Source organism: Cnephaeus nilssonii, assembly GCF_951640355.1.
Source record: "Cnephaeus nilssonii genome assembly, chromosome: 12".
Classification (NCBI taxonomy): Eukaryota; Metazoa; Chordata; class Mammalia; order Chiroptera; family Vespertilionidae; genus Cnephaeus; species Cnephaeus nilssonii.
Genome location: NC_137083.1, coordinates 58,744,701 through 58,768,356, shown reverse-complemented (window position 1 = coordinate 58,768,356; position 23,656 = coordinate 58,744,701). Strand labels below are relative to the sequence as shown.

At 40.3% G+C, this 23,656-nt stretch overlaps 1 protein-coding gene across 3 annotated transcripts in view; it reads left to right on the top strand.

Annotated features, from left to right (window-relative positions):
- EXOC4 (exocyst complex component 4) overlaps positions 1-23,656 on the top strand; it is a 731,450-nt gene that overhangs the window by 5,778 nt on the left and 702,016 nt on the right. For all 3 annotated transcript variants that reach the window (XM_079786328.1, XM_079786329.1, XM_079786330.1), the window contains exon 2: positions 19,157-19,346. In XM_079786328.1, the coding sequence (XP_079642454.1) occupies positions 19,157-19,346 (190 nt within the window). The remainder of the gene's footprint in view (positions 1-19,156; positions 19,347-23,656) is intronic.

The following is a 23,656-nucleotide window of genomic DNA, read 5'->3' as shown; positions in this document are numbered from 1 at the left end:
TATGTTCATTTTCATCCAGACTATTCTTGCCAGGTTGGCTAGAATGTTTGATTCCAGTTATCAGAATATTCTCTTTATACCCAGGGAACCTTGTGTAGCTGAATTTAGATGGTTATTATTTGATCATTTGATAGTCAGCTAAATAGCTAGATTTAAATATATGTATGCTTATATGTGTATGCAAAAAAATGTAAACCGACATAAAATATAAAACATACTAATTAGATTACACACACAAAGATTATCAGCAAGCAAATTGAGGGGCCAGTGATCTCTGCCTAGCTCATCTTTGCTGCCATTAAAACATTATACATATGATTTCTAAAATTAAATGCGTAATTTTCTAAAATTAGTCATGTGTTTAAAAATTCAATTATTTGAAGAGGAACAAAATAAAAAGAAGTAAAGACTTTTCTCCTTGTTCATTTCCTTCCTAAAACATAACACTGTTAAGTGTCTTGTGATTCTGTGAGGAAAATAGAAGACTATATTTAAGTATGTGTGAATGTATAATCTTAATGAAAAAAATATTTAATGTATTAGTATAATACTGTTTTTGAATTTATATATTCTTAAGGAATATTTATAAATATTATATATATTCTTTAAACAAGTGGGATCATACTGTGTATACTTTAAAACTTTGTTCATTTGTTTTACTTTATCTTTGAGATATTTTCTAGAAGCACACACTGATTTCTGTCATTTCAGTAGCTATGTAGCATTCTGTCATATGGATACACCATAATCTATTTTTAAACAAACACTTTAGTTGTTTCTTTATTTGTTTTTATGTTCTGTTAAAACTATATTGCAGTGAGGGGCATACCCAGGAATTCAAATTCATGGCAGTGGCAGTGGAATAGCTGCATTAGAATATGTATATGTGCCTTTTGTATTCTGACAGAGCCAAAGTGTACTTTAGAAAGATGATAATTTACACTCCCATAAGTGGTATATTAGAGTACCTATTTCCTCATGGTTTTGTTAGAAATGGAATTTTTATTAAAAACTTATTATTTATTAAAGTATAGTTGACATACAATATTATATTAGGTTCAAGTGTACATGGTGATTTGACATTTATATACCTTAGGATGTGATCACCATGATGTCTAGTAACCAATCTATCATCATACATAGTTATTACAATATTATTGATTATATTTTCTATTCTCTACATTACATCCCTGTGACTAATTTATTTTATAACTGGAAGTTTGTGCCTCTCATTTCCCTTCACCCTTTTCACCCATCTATCCCCCTTTCCAGCTACCATCGTTTATTTTCTGTATCTATGAGTCTATTTCTGCTTTTTTTGCTTGTTCATTTACTTTGTTGTTTTTAGATTCCACATATAAGTGAAATCATACAGTATTTGACTTTCTCTGTCTGACTCATTTCACTTAGCATAATATCCTCTAGGTCCATCTATGTTGCAAATGGCAGGATCTCATTTCTTTTTAATGGCTGAGTCATATACCATTATATATACCAGAAACTGGATATTTTTGATGATTGTCTTTACTAACTATGCTGTATTAAAATATTACCAGGGGAATGTTTCTTTCACTGTCATTTAGATACTGCTGTTGGATGTATCTGGATGTGTTTTGCAAATATTTTTTCCCCAGTCTGTGGTTTGTGTTATCATTCTCTTGACAGTGTTTTTTCCAGAGCGGAAGTTTTTTATTTTAATGAAGCTCAGCTTATCAATTATTTCTTTCATTGATTGGTTCTTTGGTGTTGTATCTAAAAGTCATTGCAATATCTAAGATCATCTAAATTTTCTACTGTGTTACTTTCTAGGAGTTTTATATTTTGTGTTATATATTTAGGTCTGTTATCAATTTTGAGTTGATTTTTGTGAAGGGTGTAAGATCTGTGTACATTCATGGTTTTGCATGTGGGTGTCCAGTAGTTCTACCACCATTTGTTGAAAGATTATCTTTTCTCCATTGTTGAATTTATGTTGGATCTTCAGCATTGTTTCATGCTTTATGTTCTCTTCCTATGTACACTTGTCATTGCAACATTTCCCTTTATAGAAATTATATCGCACAAACATAAAAAATATAGTCATAGAAACATTGTCCAACAATCTCATTTCCCAAAATACTTCCTCACTTCCTTTTTTAAAGGTTTTCATGTGGATGCTGTCCACATGCATACAAAGAATAATTGTTGTAATTATAACAAAGTTAACATTTTTTAGCATAACAAAACTTTTTCATGTTAATGTGTAGTTATATAAATACTTTTAAGTGGGAGAATTAAAAATATAGAAATTACAGAGAAGAAAATATAAATTACTCATATTCTCTTCATCTAGAATTAACTACTCTTAATAACTTTGCTTTCAATTTTTAGAAAATCACTATATTATAAAAATAGTATGCACTCATTAAAGGAATTAAAACAATGGAAATGCAGAAAAATGTGAAGATGAAAAAAATTTCAAACTTTATCCTCCATAAGTTTCCTTCATTGAAATTAGATGAACCTAATTCCAGACATATTTCTCATACATGTGGGTTTCTCTCTCTCTCTCTCTGTGTATGAAATGTTGGATGGATTGATAGAAATAATTTTTTAAAAATAAATATGGGCCCTTGCCTGTATGCTAACTTATATGCTTACTTTGTCTCCCTTTTTCAGGTATACATATGTATAGTAAAGTGTACACATATACTGTATGGCTTGATGAATTTTTACCTGTATAATCACATCAAAATAGAGAACACTTTCAGCATCCCTGTCAATTTTTCTACAGTGTTTTGTGTGTGTGTGTGTACAGATACCCTCTTGTTCCAATACCATTCATTGAAAAGACTATCCTTTCTTCACTGAATATCTCTGCACCTTTGTAAAAAATCTGTTGATTAATGTGGGTCTGTGTCTTGACTCTTAGTCGGTTCCATTCATCTTATCTTGATGACAATACCAGTTTTGTTTACTGCTTTTATAAATTGTGAAGATGCATGGTGTAAGCTCTCCAACTGTATCCTACGTTTTAAAAGTTGTTTTGGCTGTTCTAGGTCCTTTGCATTTCTGTATCAATTTTAGAACCAGCTACTCAATTTCTACAATAAAACTTGATGGGATTTTAGTTGGGGTTGCATTGAATGTACAGATTAACATGGGTGAATTGACATCTTAATTGTATTGAGTGTTCTGATCCACGAACAGGGTATATCCCTCCATTTAATTTTTCTTTAATTTCTCTCAGCAGTTTAAAAAAAATAGATTTCAATGAATAAGTCTTACATTGTTTGTCAGATTTATTTCTGTTGTTTTAGGCCACTCCAAGTTGTCCCACAGCTCACTGAATGCTGAGGTTCATTTTTTCCCCATTCTTTTTTTCTTGGCATTTTCTTTTGTATAGTTTGTATTGTTGTGTGTTCAAGTTCACTGATCTTTTCTACAATTCCTAATTTGTTAATTCCATGTTAAGTAATTTTTTAATCGTTTGTTGTATTGATCTCTAGAAGTTTGATTTGGGTGTGTGTGTTTTAATATGTTTAATGTCTGGTTACATGTTTGCTCTTTTCTATAGTTTCTTGAACATACCGAATACAGGTATCATAAATGTTTTAATGTTCTTGTGTACTAATTTTATCATCTGTTTTATTTTTTGGGTTAGTTTTAGTTGAATAATGTTCCCTGCCTTCCTTCTACTTTTTGGATAGTAGATATTGTAAATTTTACCTTGTAGGGTAGTGATATTGGATGTCTCTATTTTCCTATAAACCTGAGTTTTTTTCTGGGATGTGGTTAAGTTACTTGGGAACAATGGGGTCTTTTCATGTCTTGTTTTAAATTTCTCTAATTGGGAACAGCGCGACATTTAGTCTAGGGCCAATTTTGTCTCACCAAGATGGCAAAGTCCTTTTGGGTAGTCCTCCCAGTGCTCTGAATGATGAGAGTTTTTACCCGGGCTGGGCCTGATTTCAGATAATTGTTCCCATTAATCCTCTCAGGTGGTACCTTTCCTGGCCTTGAGTAGTTTCCTCTCAGCTTGCGCTGATGACACTGCGCTGAAGACTGGAGGAAGACCCCCTCAACCTCCCAGTGCTGTGGGGAGCTCTCTCCTCTCCACAGCTCTGCCCTGCAAGCTCTGCCTTAATGCCCAAGTTTGAACCTGTTCTGTTTTTTGTAAGTCATTTCAGATGGTTGCATATGCTCAGAGAGGAAGAATAAGGTAATCAGATGTGTATATAAAATTTTGGCATGAAAAGGTATCTTGGCACTAGTTGGTCTTTCTGACTTTTCAGTAATTTGCGGTGTATTTAATTAAACAGCTAAATACTTTAATTCATATAGTACTTTTTGTCAGGAACTTTTCCTTCTGAACTTTTAGAAATGCTTTGGAATTCTTATATATCTGTTTATGTATTTCTTTATTTTTAAGGATATCGTTCTTTTCTGTTTTGCTTATTTAATGACTGTGTTAGTATTGTTAATTGTGAGCCCGAGGTCTCACAATTACGGAGCTGGTAAATGGGTTTTCTGTGGGTGGCATCATACTTTGCCCCTTTTGCTTGCATTTTCCAGTTTGCAGTGATGAGCCTGCTCCCTGTGGGCTTCACTGTTGCTTCCTTCATCTTTAACTGCTTTCAAGCCATGAAATGAGTTATGATCTTGGTCTTTGTAGTATCAGTCCTTTATTTGTAGGGAATTTCACCTTGAAAAAACATGGCAACTCACCATTTAATAGGAAGTTATAATGGAAAATTGTTGTGTACCATTTTACTTGGTAAAAACATTTTAAGATCCTTAGAACCTTTTCTTTAAAAATTTTAAGAAAGCTGCTGCAGAAAATAAAGTGGCACATGATTCAAAAGGCGATTTTCCATTTAAAACTTGGTGCCTGTCATTGTGTTATGGGAGACATTATTTTTACTCAAAATATAACTTGAGAGCTTGTTAGAAATACAGGCTCTCAGTCACCACCTGACCCACTAGAATCGGCCTTGATTTCCAGGTGATTCAAATACACTTTAAAAAACCAATTAGCATTTTACTTTTTTTTAAAAAAAAGCTGAGGTACTGGCATTGTAGCTTTGTTTTTTAAAAAAGGTTATTCTTAAGCGACACACACTGAAATACATACTAATAAAAATGATGTGTCTAGGATTTGCTTCAAAGTACTTGAAGCAAGGCTGAGTCAGTGAAAGATGAAGCAAGATTGGAGTGTGTTTAAGTTGTTGAAGCTGGGCTTATTCGACAAGTGTCTGAATTTTGGTACGTGTTTGAAAATTTTAATAAAATTGTGTGTATGTGTGCTTATATATGTTATGTAGTGGGGAGAGGGAAGACAGTGGGGTTCTGTAGATTAATAAATTGCAGAAATGCTAAATAATGTATCTTCATGACCTGTCCACCCAGCCCCTACTCTGACACCCTCCCTCCCAGAGGCACTGTGCACATTATCATATTCAAGTCTCCTGGATGTCTGCGGTTAAGAAACCTTCAATTTGTGTAATCCAGAATTTTCAAACATGACCAAATTACACCTATTAATATCTTACAAAACGTCATTTCGGAGGAACTCACCAGAAACTCCACATTAGGCAACAGCATACACCCTGAAAATGAACAAATGCTGTAACAAAAACATTCCACATAAGATCACTGTGGACAAAGCTTAAGGAGGAGGTGGGGCTTAACATGCAAGAGGGAAAAGAGAGTCAGAAAGGGGAGGGGTAGATTTTAACTTGACTTTGTCAACCCTGGACTCAGTTTTATGTGTTAGTGGGGGTGATTTTACTTAATTTTAGATAATGGCCTTCTCTGTTGGCTACAAGATTTATAGCTTTTGGTCCTCAGAAGTGTTTTGTATAACCGAGTTAATTGAAATATTGAAAAACTGCATGTGTTTGGTGTAGTAATTGGCCCTAAGTGCTGTCTGAAGCAAGACACCAGTGAGTTTTCAATTGACTTTAAAGCAGAAATTGCTTCCTGTCACTTGGTAGTAAATGAATATTTGTACTGAATTAAGGGATGTTGTTTTTATGCCTCAGAAAACTTTTTCAGAGGGACTTGTTTGTCATCTTGACTTTGCTATCAATTGGGATGGAATTATCTTGTATTTTTTGAGCTCTAATAAGACAATTAGGAAACAAGCAATTGCAATGTGTAATTGAATATAATAAAATCGATTAAAAAGTGTAATGTAGCCCTGACTGGTTTGGCTCAGTGGATAGAGCGTCGGCCTGTGGACTGAAAGGTCCCAGGTTCGATTCCGGTCAAGGGCATGTACCTGGGTTGCGGGCACATCCCCAGTGGGAGGTGTGCAGGAGGCAGCTGATCCATGTTTCTCTCTCATTGATGTTTCTGACTCTCCCTCTCCCTTCCTCTCTGTAAAAAATCAATAAAATATATATTAAAAAAAAAGTGTAATGTAAATTTGGTTATGCTTTGAGTGAAGCCATACCTAGTGGGATTTTATAGTGATACATATCTCAAATATTTCTTTAATGTGTGATTTTTTTTTTTACCGCTAACTCAGAATTATGAGGGTTTGTTATTTTTATAACAAACAGAAGCATTAATAGACTGCCTATCATACACAGAGTGCTCTGCTTAGTATAAAGTATCTTTAAAGACCTCCTTCTCAGCTAGTTTGGTTAGTGTTTAGATTCATAGCAATCTCTTTTCCTCCTCTTCAGCTCCTGCTTTCACTCAACTCATACTTGGCACTGCCTTCAGTTCCCTGCTGATAGGGTACGTGTTTATGCTGTCAGGAATTTCTTAGGTCGACTGTTTGGCACTTTAGAGGGAAAGAAAATCTGATGCTTACCCTTTGAGACAAGGGCTAAATAGACCTAATAGTGTAACCTAATATCTCCTGGTAAAAAGCAGTTTGGGCAGAAAATAGGATAACATTTTGAAGAATCGTGTCAGCTCTAGACTCTTTTTTCTTGTGTTGGCATCAATAGCAAAAAGGAATATTATGCTCTAGAAAGATCAGTGAGCTAATTGGCCAGTAAAGATCACTAGTAGTTAATTTTTGTCCTACCTGGAGTGAAGTTCCGGCACTAGTTAACTTTTGAGTATTTGTTGAGAGTTTTAAAATATTTAGTTTTTACTTTTATGATAATGTTAGAATATTTTGGAAATAAAGATGACTCCTTGTTTTATTGCTCTTTCCATTATGCAATTAAAAATTAGTTAGAATGGTCCTAGTGCGAGAGGAGGTAGCACTGATTGAGGGGCTCAGTGTTTGATGAGGGAGAAGTGCCAGGGCTCAGTGGCATCCCCTTTGTCGCTCTGAGGTCCATTTTCGTACTTTCCAGAATGGGGATGGATCACTGAGGAGATTGGATTCTTGTCGTTGATTGTGCTCTATAGAGCTGTAACTTCCTCATAAGTGATTTTGGGATATGTGGAGTCTTACTTCATTTTTCGGAGGTCTTTGAAGGGATTTTCATTAATTGTTTTGTTACTCTTTATTATTCCTGGAGGAGAGATCACTGGATGCCAACGAGGAATGCCCTTAGTAGACAGTTTAGCCTGTTCACTGTTTTCAGAAAGCATGACTTAATGCTAATTATTCTGTAGGTGTCTCCAATTTTAGGTGTATTATGTTAAATATCTCTATATATAAAAGGCTAATATGCAAAGTGTCCCCTCAGGAGTTTGACCGGGAGACCGGGAGTTCGATCGCTCGCTATGATGTGTGCTGACCACCAGGCGGTGGCGCAGAATGAAGGAAGGCCCTGGCCAGCAGCTGGGGAAGGAAGACCTCGACTTGCAGCTGGAAGGCCCTGATCAGCCCTGATCACTGGCCAGGCTAGGGACCCTACCCGTGCACTAATTTCATGCACCGGGCCTCTGGTTTCTTAAAACAGGTTAATTAGTTTAGTTGTCTGAGGCTGTATTAGGCAGATAATTCTAGTGGGTTTGACAAGAATTTGTGTTGCTATGGTAAGGGAGAGTGACTGATAATATCTGCCTTGAGAATTTACCTAACCAAAATAACACTGCCTGTATTTTATAGGGTGATGTATGAGTCTGCTCAGGCTGCCATAACAAAATACTGCAGATTGGGTGGCTTAAACAACAGACATTTTCTTACAGTTCTGCAGGCTAAAAGTTCAAGATCAAGGTACTTGTGGTTTCTGGTGAGGGCCCCCCTCCTGGCTTGTAAATGACCACCTTCTCTCAGTGTCCTCACATGGACTCTCCGCTCTGAGTATGTGGAGAGAGAGGGCTGTTTATGTTTCTTCCTCTTTTATAAGCTCATCCAGTTTCTTAAGACTTTATTACCTCCTTTATAGACTGTATCTCCAAATATAGTGACATTGGGAGTTAGGGCCTCAACATATGAATGGGGGTTGCGCCAAAATTTAGTACTTAACAGGTGGTACTCTGGGGACTCTTATTACTTTGTTAAAGTACGTAAACTGCTTCCACAGTGATAGTTTGTCATTACCTATGGGTCATCTTGGGGCTCAGCAAAGAGCTCTGGCCAGGCTCTTGATTTTTTATAATTGGTTGTCAACCTTATTGCATGCTTTTCTGGCTTATGAAGTTTAGCCCTCTAATGCCAAATATTTGCAATGTAGATACTTTTTAAAAACAACCACTCTCTGGTCAGCTTGAACTATTAAAATGTTTGCTGAGAGGAGGCCATTCATAATACTTGATTTGATCCATTTAGTTCTATAAATTCCCTAATTTCTATCCATAGTTTGAAAAAGATCATTAGAAAAGTTCTTACTTGGACTATATTCAGTCTTTCAAAATCTGTAGGTCTGAGTTGAATTTTAATGTTATGTTCTTGAATGACTTATAAGGAATGGTTATATAAAATTAATTACTTTTTTCCCCAAAGGTTGTTGCAGACATTGTCCACTATATTGTACTAGAGGCCCGGTGCATGAAATTTGTGCATGGGTAGGGTCCCTGTGATCAGGGCCGATCTTCCTCAGCTGCTGGAGCCGGCCCTGCCGCCTGTGTCTGCTGCCACCCACCCCTGGTTCCCCGTTCCCCATTGGGCGATTGGAGCCTGCCAGCCAGAGGGAGGGACCAAGAGGTTGGCTGGCAGGGCTGGGGGCAGCTCCTGTGTTGAGCATCTGCCTCCTGGTGGTCAGTGCGTGTCATAGTGACTGGTAGTTCCATCGTCTGGTCTATTTGCATATTATGCTTTTATATATATATATATATATATATATATATATATATATATACACACACACACACACACACACATATATTTATATATATAAATATATACATACATACATACATATATATATATATATACACACACACACACACAGACTAGAGGCCCGGTGCATGAAATAGTGCACTTGGGAAGGGGGGGTCCCTCAGCCCGGCCTGTGCCCTCTCGTAGTCCAGGAGCCCTCGGGGGATGTCCGACTGTTGGCTTAGGCCCGCTTCCCGCAGCAGGCCTAAGTCGGCAGTCAGACATCCTTAGTGCTGCTGTGGAGGTGGGAAAGGCTCCCACAACCTCTGCTGCACTCGTCAGATGTCAGCCCAGTTCTGGCTGAGCAGCGCTCTCCTTGTGGGAGCTAACTGACCACCAAGGGTCAGCTCCTGCTTTGAGTGTCTGCACCCTGGTGGTCAGTGTGCATCATAGCAACCAGTCCTTACACTGTAGGGCTGAAACTGGCTCTCCGACATCCCCCCAAGGGGTCCCAGATTGCGAGAGGGTACAGGCCAGGCTGAGGGACCCCACCGGTGCACAATTGGGGCCGGGGAAGGACACGGGAGGTTGGCCAGCTTGGGAGGGTCCGCGGGAGGGCTCCAGGGCTTGTCCAGTCCATCTCGCTCAGTCCCGATTGGCCGGACCCCAGCAGCAAGCTAACTACTGGTTGGAGCATCTGTCCCCTGGTGGTCAATGCATGTCATAGCAAGCGGTTGAGCGGCCTTAGCATATCGTTAGCATATTATGCTTTGATTGGTTGAATGGCTGACCAGACACTTAGCATATTAGGCTTTTATTATAGGATAATGTTTTCTTTATTGTTTTAAGTGAAATATTTATTTTAGAATTTAAGACGTTTAAAGTTTGCATCCTAGTGGAACTGGAATCTGTCATTTTAACAATGACAACAATATAACTGACTATGTTTCCCTTTTTGAATTGGCTACTAGGAACCGCAGAGTTAGCTTGAGGGGGCTCATTTCATTTAAACTATGTTTGCCCAAATGACCAGAATACTTGTGTTTTACATTTATATGGCATTATTTTGTCTTGCATGTCTTTAATGAGTTCTACTTTCTCATTTGTTTTCCCTCCCTTCCTCCCTTCTTATTTTGTAATCCTTACTCGATGATACGCTTATTGATTTTAGAAGGGAGGGAGAGAAAAAGAGAGAGAAATATTGATGTGAGAGAGAAACATTGATTGGTTGCCTTTCGGACATTCCCTGACCAGGAATTAAACCCTCAAACTAAGTATTCGTCCTGACCAGGAATTGAATATATAACCTTTTGGTATACGGCAGCACGCTCCCGCCAAATGAGTCACACTGGCCAGGGCTTTATTATCTACACTAGAGGCCTGGTGCACGAAATTCGTGCACAGGGGTGGGTGTGTGTCCCTCAGCCCGGCCTGCACCCTCTCCAATCTGGGACCCCTCGGGGGATGTCCGACTGCTGGTTTAGGCCTGCAGGATTGGGCCTAAACCGGCAGTTCGACATCCCTCTCACAATCCAGGACCACTAGCTCCTAACCGCTTGCCTGCCTGCCTCATTGCTCCTAACCACTTCTGCCTGCCAGCCTGATCACCCCCTAACTGCTCCCCTGCCGGCCTGATTGCCCCCAACTGCCCTCCCCTGCCGGCCTGTTCGCCCCCCAACAGCCCTCCCTGTGGCCATCTTGTGGTGGCCATCTGTGACGTCGTGGCGGTCATCTTGTGATGACGTCGCACGACGCCACCTAGGCTTTATTATATAGTATTCTTGTACAAGTCATCTCAGATCTTTTTTTGGAAAGAGCTAGGATAGAAATAAAATGAAACTTGAAAATAAATATTGTTAGTATTCGTATTCATTATTAAATCCTGGTTGAAGGCTATCATTCTTTGCATGGGTGCTAATCCCCAAGTGGCTTCAAAGAACACTTTCAGTGTGAAAGCCCACAAAACTGTAACTGATCTGGCTCTCAGTCTCCTCTTTGACCTCATCTCGCCCCTGTCACCCTTCCTCACTTTTCTAAAACCACATAGATCACCTTTCAATTCCTTCTTTGAGCAGGCCAAACACTTCCTGCTTCATGGCCTGTCCATCTTCTGTTCCTCTGGAATCAGCTTTTCTGGATATGCCACCTTCCTCCCCCTTGTACCTAGAAAGCTCCCTTCAAATGCTGACATTACGGGAGAGGCCCTTCCTGGTCTCCATAAGTAAAATAGTCCCCATCCTCCTACTCTGCCTTCCAGTTTCCATAGCTGCTACTCCCTGCCTCCACGTGTTACATGTTTCTCTATTTGTTTCAGTGCTTCCCCACAAGAATGTAAGCTTAATGAGGGAGGGATTGGTTTTGCCACAGCTGAGTCTAGTTGCTTAGAACTGTGCTTGCTAAGTAGTAGGTGCTTAATAACTATTTGTTGAATAAATAAACGAACTAAGTAGGGTCACAGTACTATTGTCTGTCCTTTCCTAGACATTTTTGAACAGGCATTACTTCGTGGGAGATAATTTGGCTGCCGTTGTTTCTTAGCGCTGGGAACTGCTTTCTGTGCCTCCTTCAGATCCTGCATCTGGCTGCTGCCCGTTAGTTAGCTTTTCCTAAGCACTTAGTGCACCCAGCACTGAGAATACAGAGAAAGGTCTGACCTGGGACATAAATAAATATCTCAGGGCTTTCGAGTGGGGGAGGCATTAAGGAATTTGGGCTAACAGCATTTTGGTTCACAGGTGACTGACTTTGTTCCTAATGATGGATAAGTCCACACTTCCATTGCACTTTATATTTTACAAAGCCCATTACACACTTCTTCGATCCTTACCACCACTTGGTGAGGCAGGTACTCTTATTAACTTGTCTCTTTGACAAGGAAAGAAACAGGTTCAGAGAAGTTAGTGACTTGCCCAAGGTCAAAGAGCTTGGACGTTGCAGACACCTCACGTGTGCCATATCTGATGAGAGTGGTAAGAACTATTTCTGGTGTGTTTCTAAAGGTAGTATTCCAGATCTGTCTTCTTTCTTTTTGCATCCTCTTCTTCTGTCTTTGACTGAAGGTTACTGTTCCTCTTGAATGATGGGTTACCTTTGGGTGGCTAACCTTATTTTCATAGGTGTGCTTTTTCTTTTATTTAATCTTCCTTTTGTCTTTTTAAAGAGTAATATCGACTTTTGTGTACTTTGTCCTGCCTGCATTCCACTACTTTATTAAGTCCAAAGTGAAAGCAAAATTGCTCCCTAGTAGGAGCCAGTGATGGTGACTAGTTATTTTCCTTTCAAAACACTTGACCAGCTACCCCGAAATACAGAGGCTATGGAATACTACTCAGCCGTAAGAAAAGATGCAATACTGCCACTTGCTACAACATGGATGGACCTTGAGACTATTCTGCCAAGTGAAATAAGTCAGTCTGAAAAAGCCAAGAAATGTGTGATTTCACTCATATGCAGGATATAAAAAACCCCTCATAGACACAGACTGCAGTATGGTGGTTACCAGAGGGAAGGGGGTGGGAGGGGTAGTAAAGGGTAAAGGGGGCCAAATATATGGTGATGGAAGATGATTTGACTTTGGGTGGTGGGAACACAATGCAATATACAGATCATGTATCATAGACACGTACCCTTGAAACTTACATAATCTTATTAACTAATGTCACCCCAATAAGTTTAATAAAAGAAGGATGATTCTGTAACCTGAATGCATCTTGGGGTGGCAACTTTAAACTGTTTGTTCTCTGCTCATGTCTTTTAGCTCATGCTTTACATCTTCAGCTGTCAGCTCTTCTCTTGACTGATAATGGTGCAGTCCACAGCTCAAGAGCTAAGGCAGGAAGAGTAGGATTTTGTAACATTATAGTGGAAAGGGCGTGGCCTTTGCAGTCAAGTATACTTGGTTTTCATTCCAAATCTGGTATTATTAGCTGTGTACATGTATGCAAGTTACTCTGCCTCTCTGTTCCTCTGCTTGTTATCTGTGAAAAGGGTGGTGGTATTATCTCACCACACTGTTTTGAGGGTTGCCTTAGCTTATGTGTGCAAGGTAGCCACCGCATGGCCTTGTGTGTAATGGACACTTCATTTATATCCTGTGCCTCACTTTCACCTCCTCTTCCCAAAATGTAGTATATTTGTGCACTTAGTTTTAAAATTTTCCAAGTAGAGGGTGAGTGAGAGCTGCTTTGTTAGCACTCAACATCAAAGGGATCTTGGATAATTTTTGGACTCGATAAAAAATGCAGTGTAGTTTCAGGCTAGTGCCCAGATGGTGGGCTATGGAATCTCTTCCTGTTGGACTGGCCACACCATATTGAGGGTATGTTGTGTTCAGTGCTGAGTAGCTCATCTTCAGAGGCGGGACAGGGAGGCTTTGAAGAAGCAGACTGCCCAGCTGCTACTGAAAAGCTCTGGGCCTGGAAAACCACGCAGCCTCTTCATTGGTAGAGAGAGTGGTAATAATGGCACCTCCCTCGTAATTGTTGTCAGGAATAAATGAATTATTATGTGTCGACCACTTAGATGGATGCCAGGCATGGAGTGGGTTTTGTGTGAGTGTTAGCCGCTGTTGAGGGGACCTCAGAGGACAGCAAGCAGGATGGTGGGCTTCCGTGTTGTGGAAGAAACAGTTGAGGAAACTGGAGGTGTTTAACCTGAGGAAGAAGGAAGTGTTGAGAGGCCTTTACTATTTACAGAGAAATTTTAGGGAAGAGGAAATAGGTTTATTTTGTGTTACTGGGAAAGGTGGAACCAGGATCGATGGGTAGACATTATGAAGAGGCTTATTTTTATTTTATTTTATTTATTTTATTTTATTTTATTTTATTTTATTTTATTTTATTTTATTTTATTTATTTTATTTTATTTTATTTTATTTTAATAAAAGGCTTTGTAATAAGGAGAGGCATTTAAAATTGCACTGAATTGCTTTGTGAACTAGTGAGCTCTCCATCACATGGAGGCTTAGGAGGCCTCCTGACTTGGCTGAAGGGTGGCCTAGTTCAGCGATTGCCAACTGGTGGTCCACGGACCACTGGTGGTCCGTGAGGTCCGAAAGGTTGGCGACTGCTGGCCTAGATGACAGTGTTCTCTTCTACCGTGCTGTCAGCTCAGATCAAGTAACTGGCTTAAAGTAAGATAACTTCACACTGAAATTTGCTGGGTGTTGGTAGCATGCCTAGGAACTTTCTCCCTGGAATTAGTCTGTTCTGACGGTCTATCATTCATTCATTTTGCAGATATTCATTGTGTGAGACATTGTATTTCTGATCTTATTTTGCTGAAATGCAAACAGAGGTTGGAAATGAATTTGTATTTGACATCATGGACTCCTTGGAGAAACCCAGTGGATTACGTTTCATTATGGGAGATAGTTCTCCTTGGGAGTGTTGTGTTTTGGGAGCTCTTTTGAGCAAAGCACTGAGTGCCCTTTATTTTAGACTGTCTTGTCAGGGTGTTTGCTAGCAAGCATCCTTGGAAGATAGAATCTTGTCTTCTAGAGCAGAGGGCAGGCATATTTACTGTCCAGTATGAAAGATTTGGCTTTCTAAGCTCAGGGTTCTCTCCAGTAATTCACAGCGTGTGCAGGCATCCATTTGGGCTTAACCCCGATGGGACTCGCGGGAACGGGCACTGAACAAATATGCTGGTGCTCATGCTACTTGCTGTACTGTGAGTAATAAAGTCCTTAGTCTGACCCAGGAGTTTTGTGTCTTCTACCAGAATCCATAAAACCGTGGCAGGCTAGCTTGTTAACTTGTAAGTAGGATAAAAATCTCAGACTCTTCACAGTTCTTGACATTAAGGAGGAATAAAGTGAGAATCAGAGGTCAAATCTCATGCCCAGTGCCAAATGATCTAGTGCTTGGGGGCATGAAATTTGAACCTGTGTCTCCAAAGGATGTTCTTTCCATTACATTGTGGAAAAATGCTACTGCCTTTACTGCTTCTCCTACTACTACAGTACTACTGCTACTATACCTATGGTAGCTAGCAACAACAACCGACATTGTTGAGTTCTAATGATATGCCAGGCCTTATTTGAGCTCATTTAATTCTAACCAACAACCCTATAAGGAAGGTGTACTTACTAGCTCCTTTTTATAGATTAGTAAAATGGGATAGGATTACCAAGGTCGCAGGGGCAGTAAATGGTGGGTTCCAGCCCAGGCAGTTTGACTCCAGAGCTTATGACTCTGTAGCAGTTAGGAGCATAATTAGAAAACAGACCTACCTGGGTTTTGAATCCCTGTCCTGTTCCTTCCCTTCTTGTATGAGGTGGGGCAAACCTCTTCAAATCTCAGCTGCTGCATCTGTGAAAAGGGGAGGGAGGATAGTAACGGGACCCACTCCAGGGCTGGGTGAAGATTAAGCATACATTCTATCAAGGCTGCAGCACAGCTGCTTTCTGGCAGCTCCTAAGCCTCTCTAAATATTAGCGGCCATCATTATTATTTTTTATCCTTGCTGCCTTCCTTTCCTTTAATTAAATTTTTTAAAATGGTTTTTACTTTCAGAGTTCTCCAATATAAGTATTTTTTACTAAAGGGAAAAATGTCACTCAGCCCAGTTTATATCAAGAGAAAGAATTTCCAACGTGGGGCAGCCCTGGCACAGGCTGTTTTCCTTACATAAATATTTTCTCTAAAAATGAAAATAGCTGAAACCCCCTACAGACCAACTTACTTTTCAATCTTTATTTTAGTAACTCTTTGATTTTCCTAAATATCTCCTAATGCTCCAGTGATGTGTCGCAGGGACAGCTGATGCCCAGGATGAGGTCCTCTCTGGGCCTGCCATTGTCCTTAGTGGTAATGCTGCTGCTTAATGTAAACACTGTGCAATGTCTGGCATGTTTCCTTCCGCAAATGGTGGTGGCGAGGAAATCATGCACAGCGATGTGGCTTTGAAAATTCTGTGGCGGTTGGCTTTTACAAGGGGAAACATAGAGTTAAATATCTAGGGATCTTCCCTTTGGGACAATTGATAAATTGAAGGCATTTTCTGATTGTGCTTTACTTTTGATTAACAGCACGGAAGGTTTCAGATTTAAAGAGCAAAGTTGTATATCATAGAAACAACAGGAAGACATCCTTAGCTACCCCCAAATAATGCAAGTGATGTTGGTAGCTCTGTCTTTGCAACCAAATTCTCCCTAAATTCTCCGCTCTGATTTATTTATTAGTCAAACACTTGCATGGTCTTCTCTACCTGAAAGTAACCTTGGTAAGTGTGGTGTAGGATCACCAGTTGACAGAGGAGGACACAGACCTGGCATGGGAAAGGCCTTCCTTTAAGTCTAGGGGTTCACAGGGTGTTGATTTCCTGAGTATACCCCACATTCCTTAGAGGCCTCACCTTTTCCCTTCCTTACATTCTCCCCTCCACTCCCAATTTCATGCTAGATCAGATCTCTTGGCATCCGTAACACATTTACAAAATTCTTTCAGGAGGTTAGATTGAAGTAAAAGACTGGCCTGCTGAATCTCCCTCTGAATTGAAAAACAAGTTTTATATATGATGTGGCTCATGAATTAAGATCTTTTGGTCTAAGTGACAGTTTGGAGAAGTCTGTTGTACAGTATTTTGCTTGCAAATATCTAGGAGTGGATATGTGATTGATTTGCTGACAGACCATCTCTGAAAGCAGTTCTAATGATGGACTTATAATTGATTGCATCCATCACTGAGACCCTAAAATACCCCTCCCTAAATTAAAAAAGATAAATGAAATAAATTATGCAGAATGTATAGGCTGACAAATCTGAGGGAATTTAATGAAACTCTAAATTACCACAGCCAACAGATAAGAGGAAAGGTTTCTTTGTTGCTGATTATAACACTAAATTAAAAAAAATTATCCAAGAAAAATAATAGAGGAAACAAAGATCTGTGGCCTATGCATCAAACTAAAGTTATTGAAAGGTTTTTAATAAGTGTATCTATCTCATTCCCTGGTTATTGTTGATTCATATCAATCTTGTTAGTGCTGATGGAAGAATAGCACATTCAGGGACTACCTTGCAGTGTAGCTCCTATTATTGCTATCCTAACAGATTTTAGAGTTAATATGATCTTACTAGAGGCCCAGTGCATGAAATTCGTGCACGGGGGTGTGTGTCCCTCAGCCCAGCCTGCACCCTCTCCAATCTGGGACCCTTCCAGGAATGTCCGACTGCCCTTTTATGCCCGGGATCAGGCCTAAAAGGGGAGTCAGACATCCCTCTCATAATCCAGGACTGCTTGGACATCCCTCTCACAATTCAGGACTGCTCGCTTGCCTGCCTTCCTGATTGTCCCTAACTGCTTTTGCCTGCCAGCCTGATCACCCCCTAACCACTCCCCTGCCAGCCTGATTGATGCCTAACTGCTCCCCTGCCAGCCTGATTGCCCCTAACTGCCCTCCCCTGCAGGCCTGGTCACCCCCAACAGCTCTCCCCTGCAGGCCTGGGGTCCCCCCAACTGCCCTTCCCTGCAGGCCCAGTTGCCCACAACTTCTCTCCATTGCCGGCCTGGTCACTCCTAACTGCCCACCCCCCCTGCAGGCTTGATCGCCCCCAACTGCCCTCCCTTGCAGGCCTGGTCCCTCCCAACTGCCCTCCCCTGCTGGCCTGATCGCCCACAACTGCTCTTCCTTGCAGGCCTGGTCCCTCCCAACTGCCCTCCCCTGCTGGCCATCTTGTAGTAGCCATCTTGTGTCCACATGGGGGCAGCCATCTTTGACCACATGAGGGCAGCCATCTTGTGTGTTGGAGTGATGGTCAATTTGCATGTTACTCTTTTATTAGATAGGATTTCCAGGCCACTGGGCGCTCTGTACCAAATTTGGGCTCTTGCTGGTGTGGCTTAGTTGGTTGGAGCATCATCTCATGCACCAAAGGGTTGCAGGTTCACTTTCCTGTCAGGGCATAGGCCCAAGTGTGGGTTTTTGATCCCTGCTCAGGGTGGGTATAGGAGGCAGCCCATTTATGTTTTTCCCTCCCTCCCTCCCTCCCTCCCTCCCTCCCTCCCTCCCTCCCTCCCTCCCTCCCTCCCCCCCTCCTTCCCTCCCTCCCTTCCTCCCTCCCTTCCTCCCTCCCTCTCTCTTCCTCTGTCTCTAAAATCAATAAAAACATATCCTCGGGTGAGGATTAAAGAAAAGCTATTTGGAAGGTGGCTCCTCAGTGTATGAGTAAATTTACCAGTTAAGACACTTTCAGCTATATTTAAAAGACGACCAGCTGAAAGTGACCTAAACAGGATAATTATCATCTCCCCTAGCAAGAAGTCCTGAGGTCAGGCAGCTGCAGGGTTGTCTGCTTTGGTGGCCAAATGACGTCATAGCAGTAGCTTGGCATATCTCTGAGCTTTCCCGTCCATGGTTGTGAGATGGCTGAATTATTTGAGTATCTCAGCTTTGTATCAGAGTATTCCGTGTTGGGAAAAGGGGCCTGTTTCCTGTTAATCTTACTTGCAAGTAAACTCTACCTAGAAGTCCTTAGTCTCAGTGGCCAAACTTGTCACTGGGAAGGGAAATGGAATTACCAGGACTCATTCAAATAAATCAAGACTTGCCCAGGGTCTTGCAGAGTTCATACTGCCTATTATCCAATTACAGTTGGCATGCCAAGGAAAAACTGAACAGAAGGCTCCTTGGATAGGCAACCAGCAAATCCATTTAGATGGGGGCATTGGAATTTACTACTTGGTGGTTTCCTTTTATCTTTTAGTAAATTGTTTCATTACCTAGTTAGTGGGATGAATGGGCTAGCTTATTGACTAATTGGTCTTTCTTTTTTCTTCCAATTACAGTTTATATACAATATTATTTTGTGTTAGTTTCAGGTGAACAACGTAAGTGGTTTGACAATCATATACTTTACACAGTGTTCCCCCAATATTTCCAGTACCCACCTGGCATCATACATGGTTATTACAATATTATTGACTATATTTCCTGTGCTGTACTTCTTTCCTTTTTGCTTTAAGTTTGACTCAGCTTGATATATTCTCTGTCTTTATCAGAACCCTGTCTACCAGTGATGATGTTGAAGACAGAGAAAATGAGAAGGGTCGCCTTGAAGAAGCCTATGAGAAATGTGATCGTGACCTGGATGAATTGATTGTGCAGCACTATACAGAATTGACGACAGCTATCCGCACGTACCAGAGCATCACAGAGCGCATCACCAACTCCCGAAATAAAATAAAGCAGGTGAGCCTTTTTTCCTCTTGTCTGGTGTTATAGCTGAGGGAGAGGAGCTGTGTAGTGGCCCATAGCCTTAACGAGTGATTCCTAAGGGTGCTTTCAGGAGTTGCGAAATGCATATGCCTGAAAGCCTGAGGGTCACAGAGGGCATCCGGGATTTGCTTCTTCCTTCTCCTATGTCTTATCCTTGGCTCCTATCATTACTTCTCACTGTGAAATGACATAAGTGATGACCACAACTTGAGGAAGACTGAACAGAATCCAAACCAAAGAGGAGAGCTGTTTTAAGAGTCTAGGGCCTCTTACTATTTGAGGCTCCCATCACAGAGTATCAAATGTATTTAATGTGCTCATATCACATATTGAGAGTGTGTGTATGTGTGTGAGGGTGTGTGTGTGTGTCTGTGTGTGTGTGTCTGTGTGTGTATTGTTGTAGCAGTTGACTTTTTTTTTTAATTTTACCTTTGAGTATGTCACCTAATTTGAAGTTGTTTGTGATTTCCCTGCAGTCATTGTACATTCTTTGTCATGTTTGTGAAGAAAATCTAACTTATAAATTATTTAAGCGTATAATGAAATATTTATGAATACCAAAATTCTCGAATATAATTCTTAGTAGTGACAAGTACGTATTAATTTCTGCTTTGTAATTTTCTTTTCATATTCTGGAGGATTTTCCCCCTCTTTCTTTCATTCTTTTTCTCCCCTTTGTTTTCCTCCCCTTCTTCTCTCTTCCCTCTTTCTGCCCCTTTTCTTCTTTCTTCCACCTCTCCTTCCCCAACTCCTTCCTTTTGTGGTAGGTGCAGGAAAAGCTCTTGGGGGTTCCTGGGTACCATGTCTCTAGTACCTAAGGGATAGAGTGGGTTCATAAGGGGTAATTTTATATTTGGCTAAGGGGTACACTGATAACTGAATGTTATGTATTTTCACATTATAGTTATGTGGTTTTTGGTTGTGTATTTGAAGGGTCACTCCTTTAATACCTCTTAGTACTACTCATTGATGGATAATCATTTCTACCACTTATTGAGCACTGATTCCTTGCGAGGCATGGTGGTGTATATTCCTATTTCAACAAATCTAGAATTTGAACTTGGGTCTCCCTGACTCTAAGCCCTTGCTGCTGGTTTTCAGACATTTTTAAAATTAGGTATTTGCCAGAACCCCAGCATACAGACATTCAGGGAGGTTATGCTCTCTTCTTGTGTGATGTGGGTGTGAGAGGTCTGGAGCTCAGGCTTGGTCTCCTCTTCCATAGTTGGTGGCTGCCTCTAAGCACCTCTGTGGGCTCAGGGCTGAGTAGACCATTGGAAATGTACTGCTCTGTGCCATTTCATTGAGGTGGGACTCTCTGGACTCTGCCTGCTCAATTGTAGCTGAGCTCATGGCATTCTCACATGTTTTCTTCCCTGTCTTCTAGACCTTATATCATGCTTTTGTAAGCAGATGCATAAACTATTCTTCTAAGACTGCTGTTCGTATGTTTCAGCCTCCAAGAGTACAGTTGCTGAGTCAGTAACCCCTTTGAAGCAATATGATGACCTCTTTATATTTTAAAATTAACTGGGTATTTTCAAAAGGAATACTGTAATTCTTGGCCTTTACAAGCATTGAGTTCATCCTATGGATTTATCTGTGAAATTAGGTAAAGGTATAGATCAGTTGCTCTAGATTTAAAATAAACTGTAGTCCATTTTGACCCAATAATATCAAATCGGCAACCTTTTGGTACATGGGATGATGCCCAACCAACTGACCCATACCGACCATCCTCTTTTTTAAGTATGGTGGAGTTTGAGGCAAAAGAAAACCAAGAGAGAAAACGTTGTGTTTATTATATCAGTTGTCAAGAAAAAGAATGTCACATAATTCTGTGTTATGAATTAGCCTCAATACTGGAAAGAGCAAGAAAGGGCTAAAGCTCTTTTCAGAAAGTCTTTAATAATTGATAAATGGGAGAAGAAACATGTTGGGAAAAAATGAAAGTGAACTTATTTTCATTTTATAATCTGACAATTTTGTACTGTGAAAGTGCATTTCTTATCACCATGGAAACATTGATATTTCCTCACCAATCTTTCCCTGTCATTCTTTTTTCATTTAAAGAGTTGTCGTTTTTTTTAAAAAAATCTTTATTGTCGAAAGTATTACATATGTCTCATTTTTCCTCTATTCACCTCTCCCAGCCCACCATTGACTCCCCCTCTACGCTGCACCTGCTCTCCCCCTTTCCCCAGGCCTTCACTGCACTATTGTCTGTGTCCATGGTTATGCATATATGCATATAAATTCTTTGGTTAACCTATTCCGCCACTTTAACAGTCTGTCATGTCTGGTTCTGTTTTAGATCCTGGGGCTCTAACAGTGGAAAACACCAGTCCCTGTCCGCATGGAGCTTACATGCTAATGGGAGGAAAACAAACAAATGATGCTATTTAACAACATTGCCTCTGTATATTAAATGTCTGTTTTGTGCTGAGCATTACTCTGGGCTCGGGTAGAAGTGAATAAAACAGATAAAAATCCTGTCCTCATGGAGTTCGCATTCTAGTCAGGGGAGAATATTGTAAATTAATAAATAAATAAAATATGGTAAAACAGATATTAAGAAGTGATGTGCTAAACAATGGCAAGGGAGGGAGGACAGGGAGCTGCTGTTTTAAATAGGCTGGCTGGAGAAGGCTTCCATCTGAGCCCGCCCTGAAGGAGGTGAGAGAGTCAGGAAAGCACCGCAGGAAGGAGGAGTGGCAGATAGAAAAGTTTCCCGAAGCAGGAACATGACTGGAATTTTGGGGAAGCAGTTAGGAGGCCAATGGGGCTGGAGAGAGATGAGAGCTGGTGGGAGGGGTGTGGACGGGCAGGGTCATGCATCACGTTGGTCCCTGTGAGGACCCCGGTTTTAACTCTGAGTGTGTTGGGAAACGTTGTAAGGCTTTGAGCATAGCAATGACATGATGTGACTAATATTTTTAAAAGGCCACTCTAGCTGTTATTCTGAAATAGCTTTGAGTGGGGACCAAGTCAGGTGAAGATGTTCATAGCCATGTCTTGTTACCTTTAAAAGCTTGAGAACACAGAACTGTTTACTTTCCAATTTTGATAGTAGTTTCATGTACAGGTTTATATTGTATTGGTAGAATCTGTGTCCTGGAGGATGATATGAGCTGACAGATTTGACTGTCTTTCCAGATAGTCCAATTTTTTTTACATCAGTCAGGTCCTTTTGGAATTTTATTCTAGATTTAAAAAATGTGCAAATAGAATACCATATATGATTGATCAGGTCAGGAAATGTGGATAATAAACAAAATACTTGGGCAATCCCATTACAGTTGCATATATTGTAAAACTGGCCAAAATGAGATGTTATTGCATTAGAAAACGTCAGGGTCCATAGGTTCTGTCCGTTTCTCATGTCTGACATTTGTAGCAGTAGGACCAAAATGGATGAATATGGTAGATACAAGTTGAGGACTGGGACCAGAGGGGTGATGATTGTTGGCATTTGAGTATTTCCTCCTTGGTGTACTAGGTGGAGAAGATGATATCAGATTTCTTTAAAGATACTAAGTAGTCCATCCAGTGCTTATCACAGGAGCAGGTAAGCTGACGGAAAACACAGATGCTTGTCTCTGTTGTGACATGTACACAAACACTTCACAGTTCATCCCAGTTTTGGCTGCCTTGTTACAGTTAGATCAAGCTCTCAACTCATCTTTCTTGTTCGTAATTGGAAATAACTATACGTGATTATTCAAGTGAAGTTGTTAGGGCTTAATCATCGGATAATGCAACATTCATTCATTGACATTTAACTAAATAATTTTGTGGCTTTTATATGAAAGTATGCCTTGAAAGGTAGAATTAGACTGAGGAATAACTTTAAAGTCACAGTAGAGCAACATGGTTTTGGTAGCAATATATTTACAACCCTAATATAAGATGGAAAATCCTAGCTGCTTATATGAGAAAGGGGAAAAAAGCTTAGAAGTGGACACACTAAGCAGTGGGCAGCGAGATGCCTTAGTTTAAGATGTAGGCAGTAATCTGCAGTGCATTGATGCAGTCGCAAGAACTATGAGGAAACGTTTCCATTAAGTTGAACAGTATCTGTATTTGCGTATCCTACCCAGACTCTGCAACTGAAGAGCTAAGTATTGCCCTTGGAAAGGTCGAGTGGAGCCTCTCAGAGAATTTAAGACCTTAGAATGGTAGCTGAAAAAGTAAGAGAACAAAAGCATGGGAATGAGTTTGAAGGTAATCTTAAAATGCTCTGTAGTTATAAAGGGCTTTTAAAGAGAATAGTGAGCAGTGTT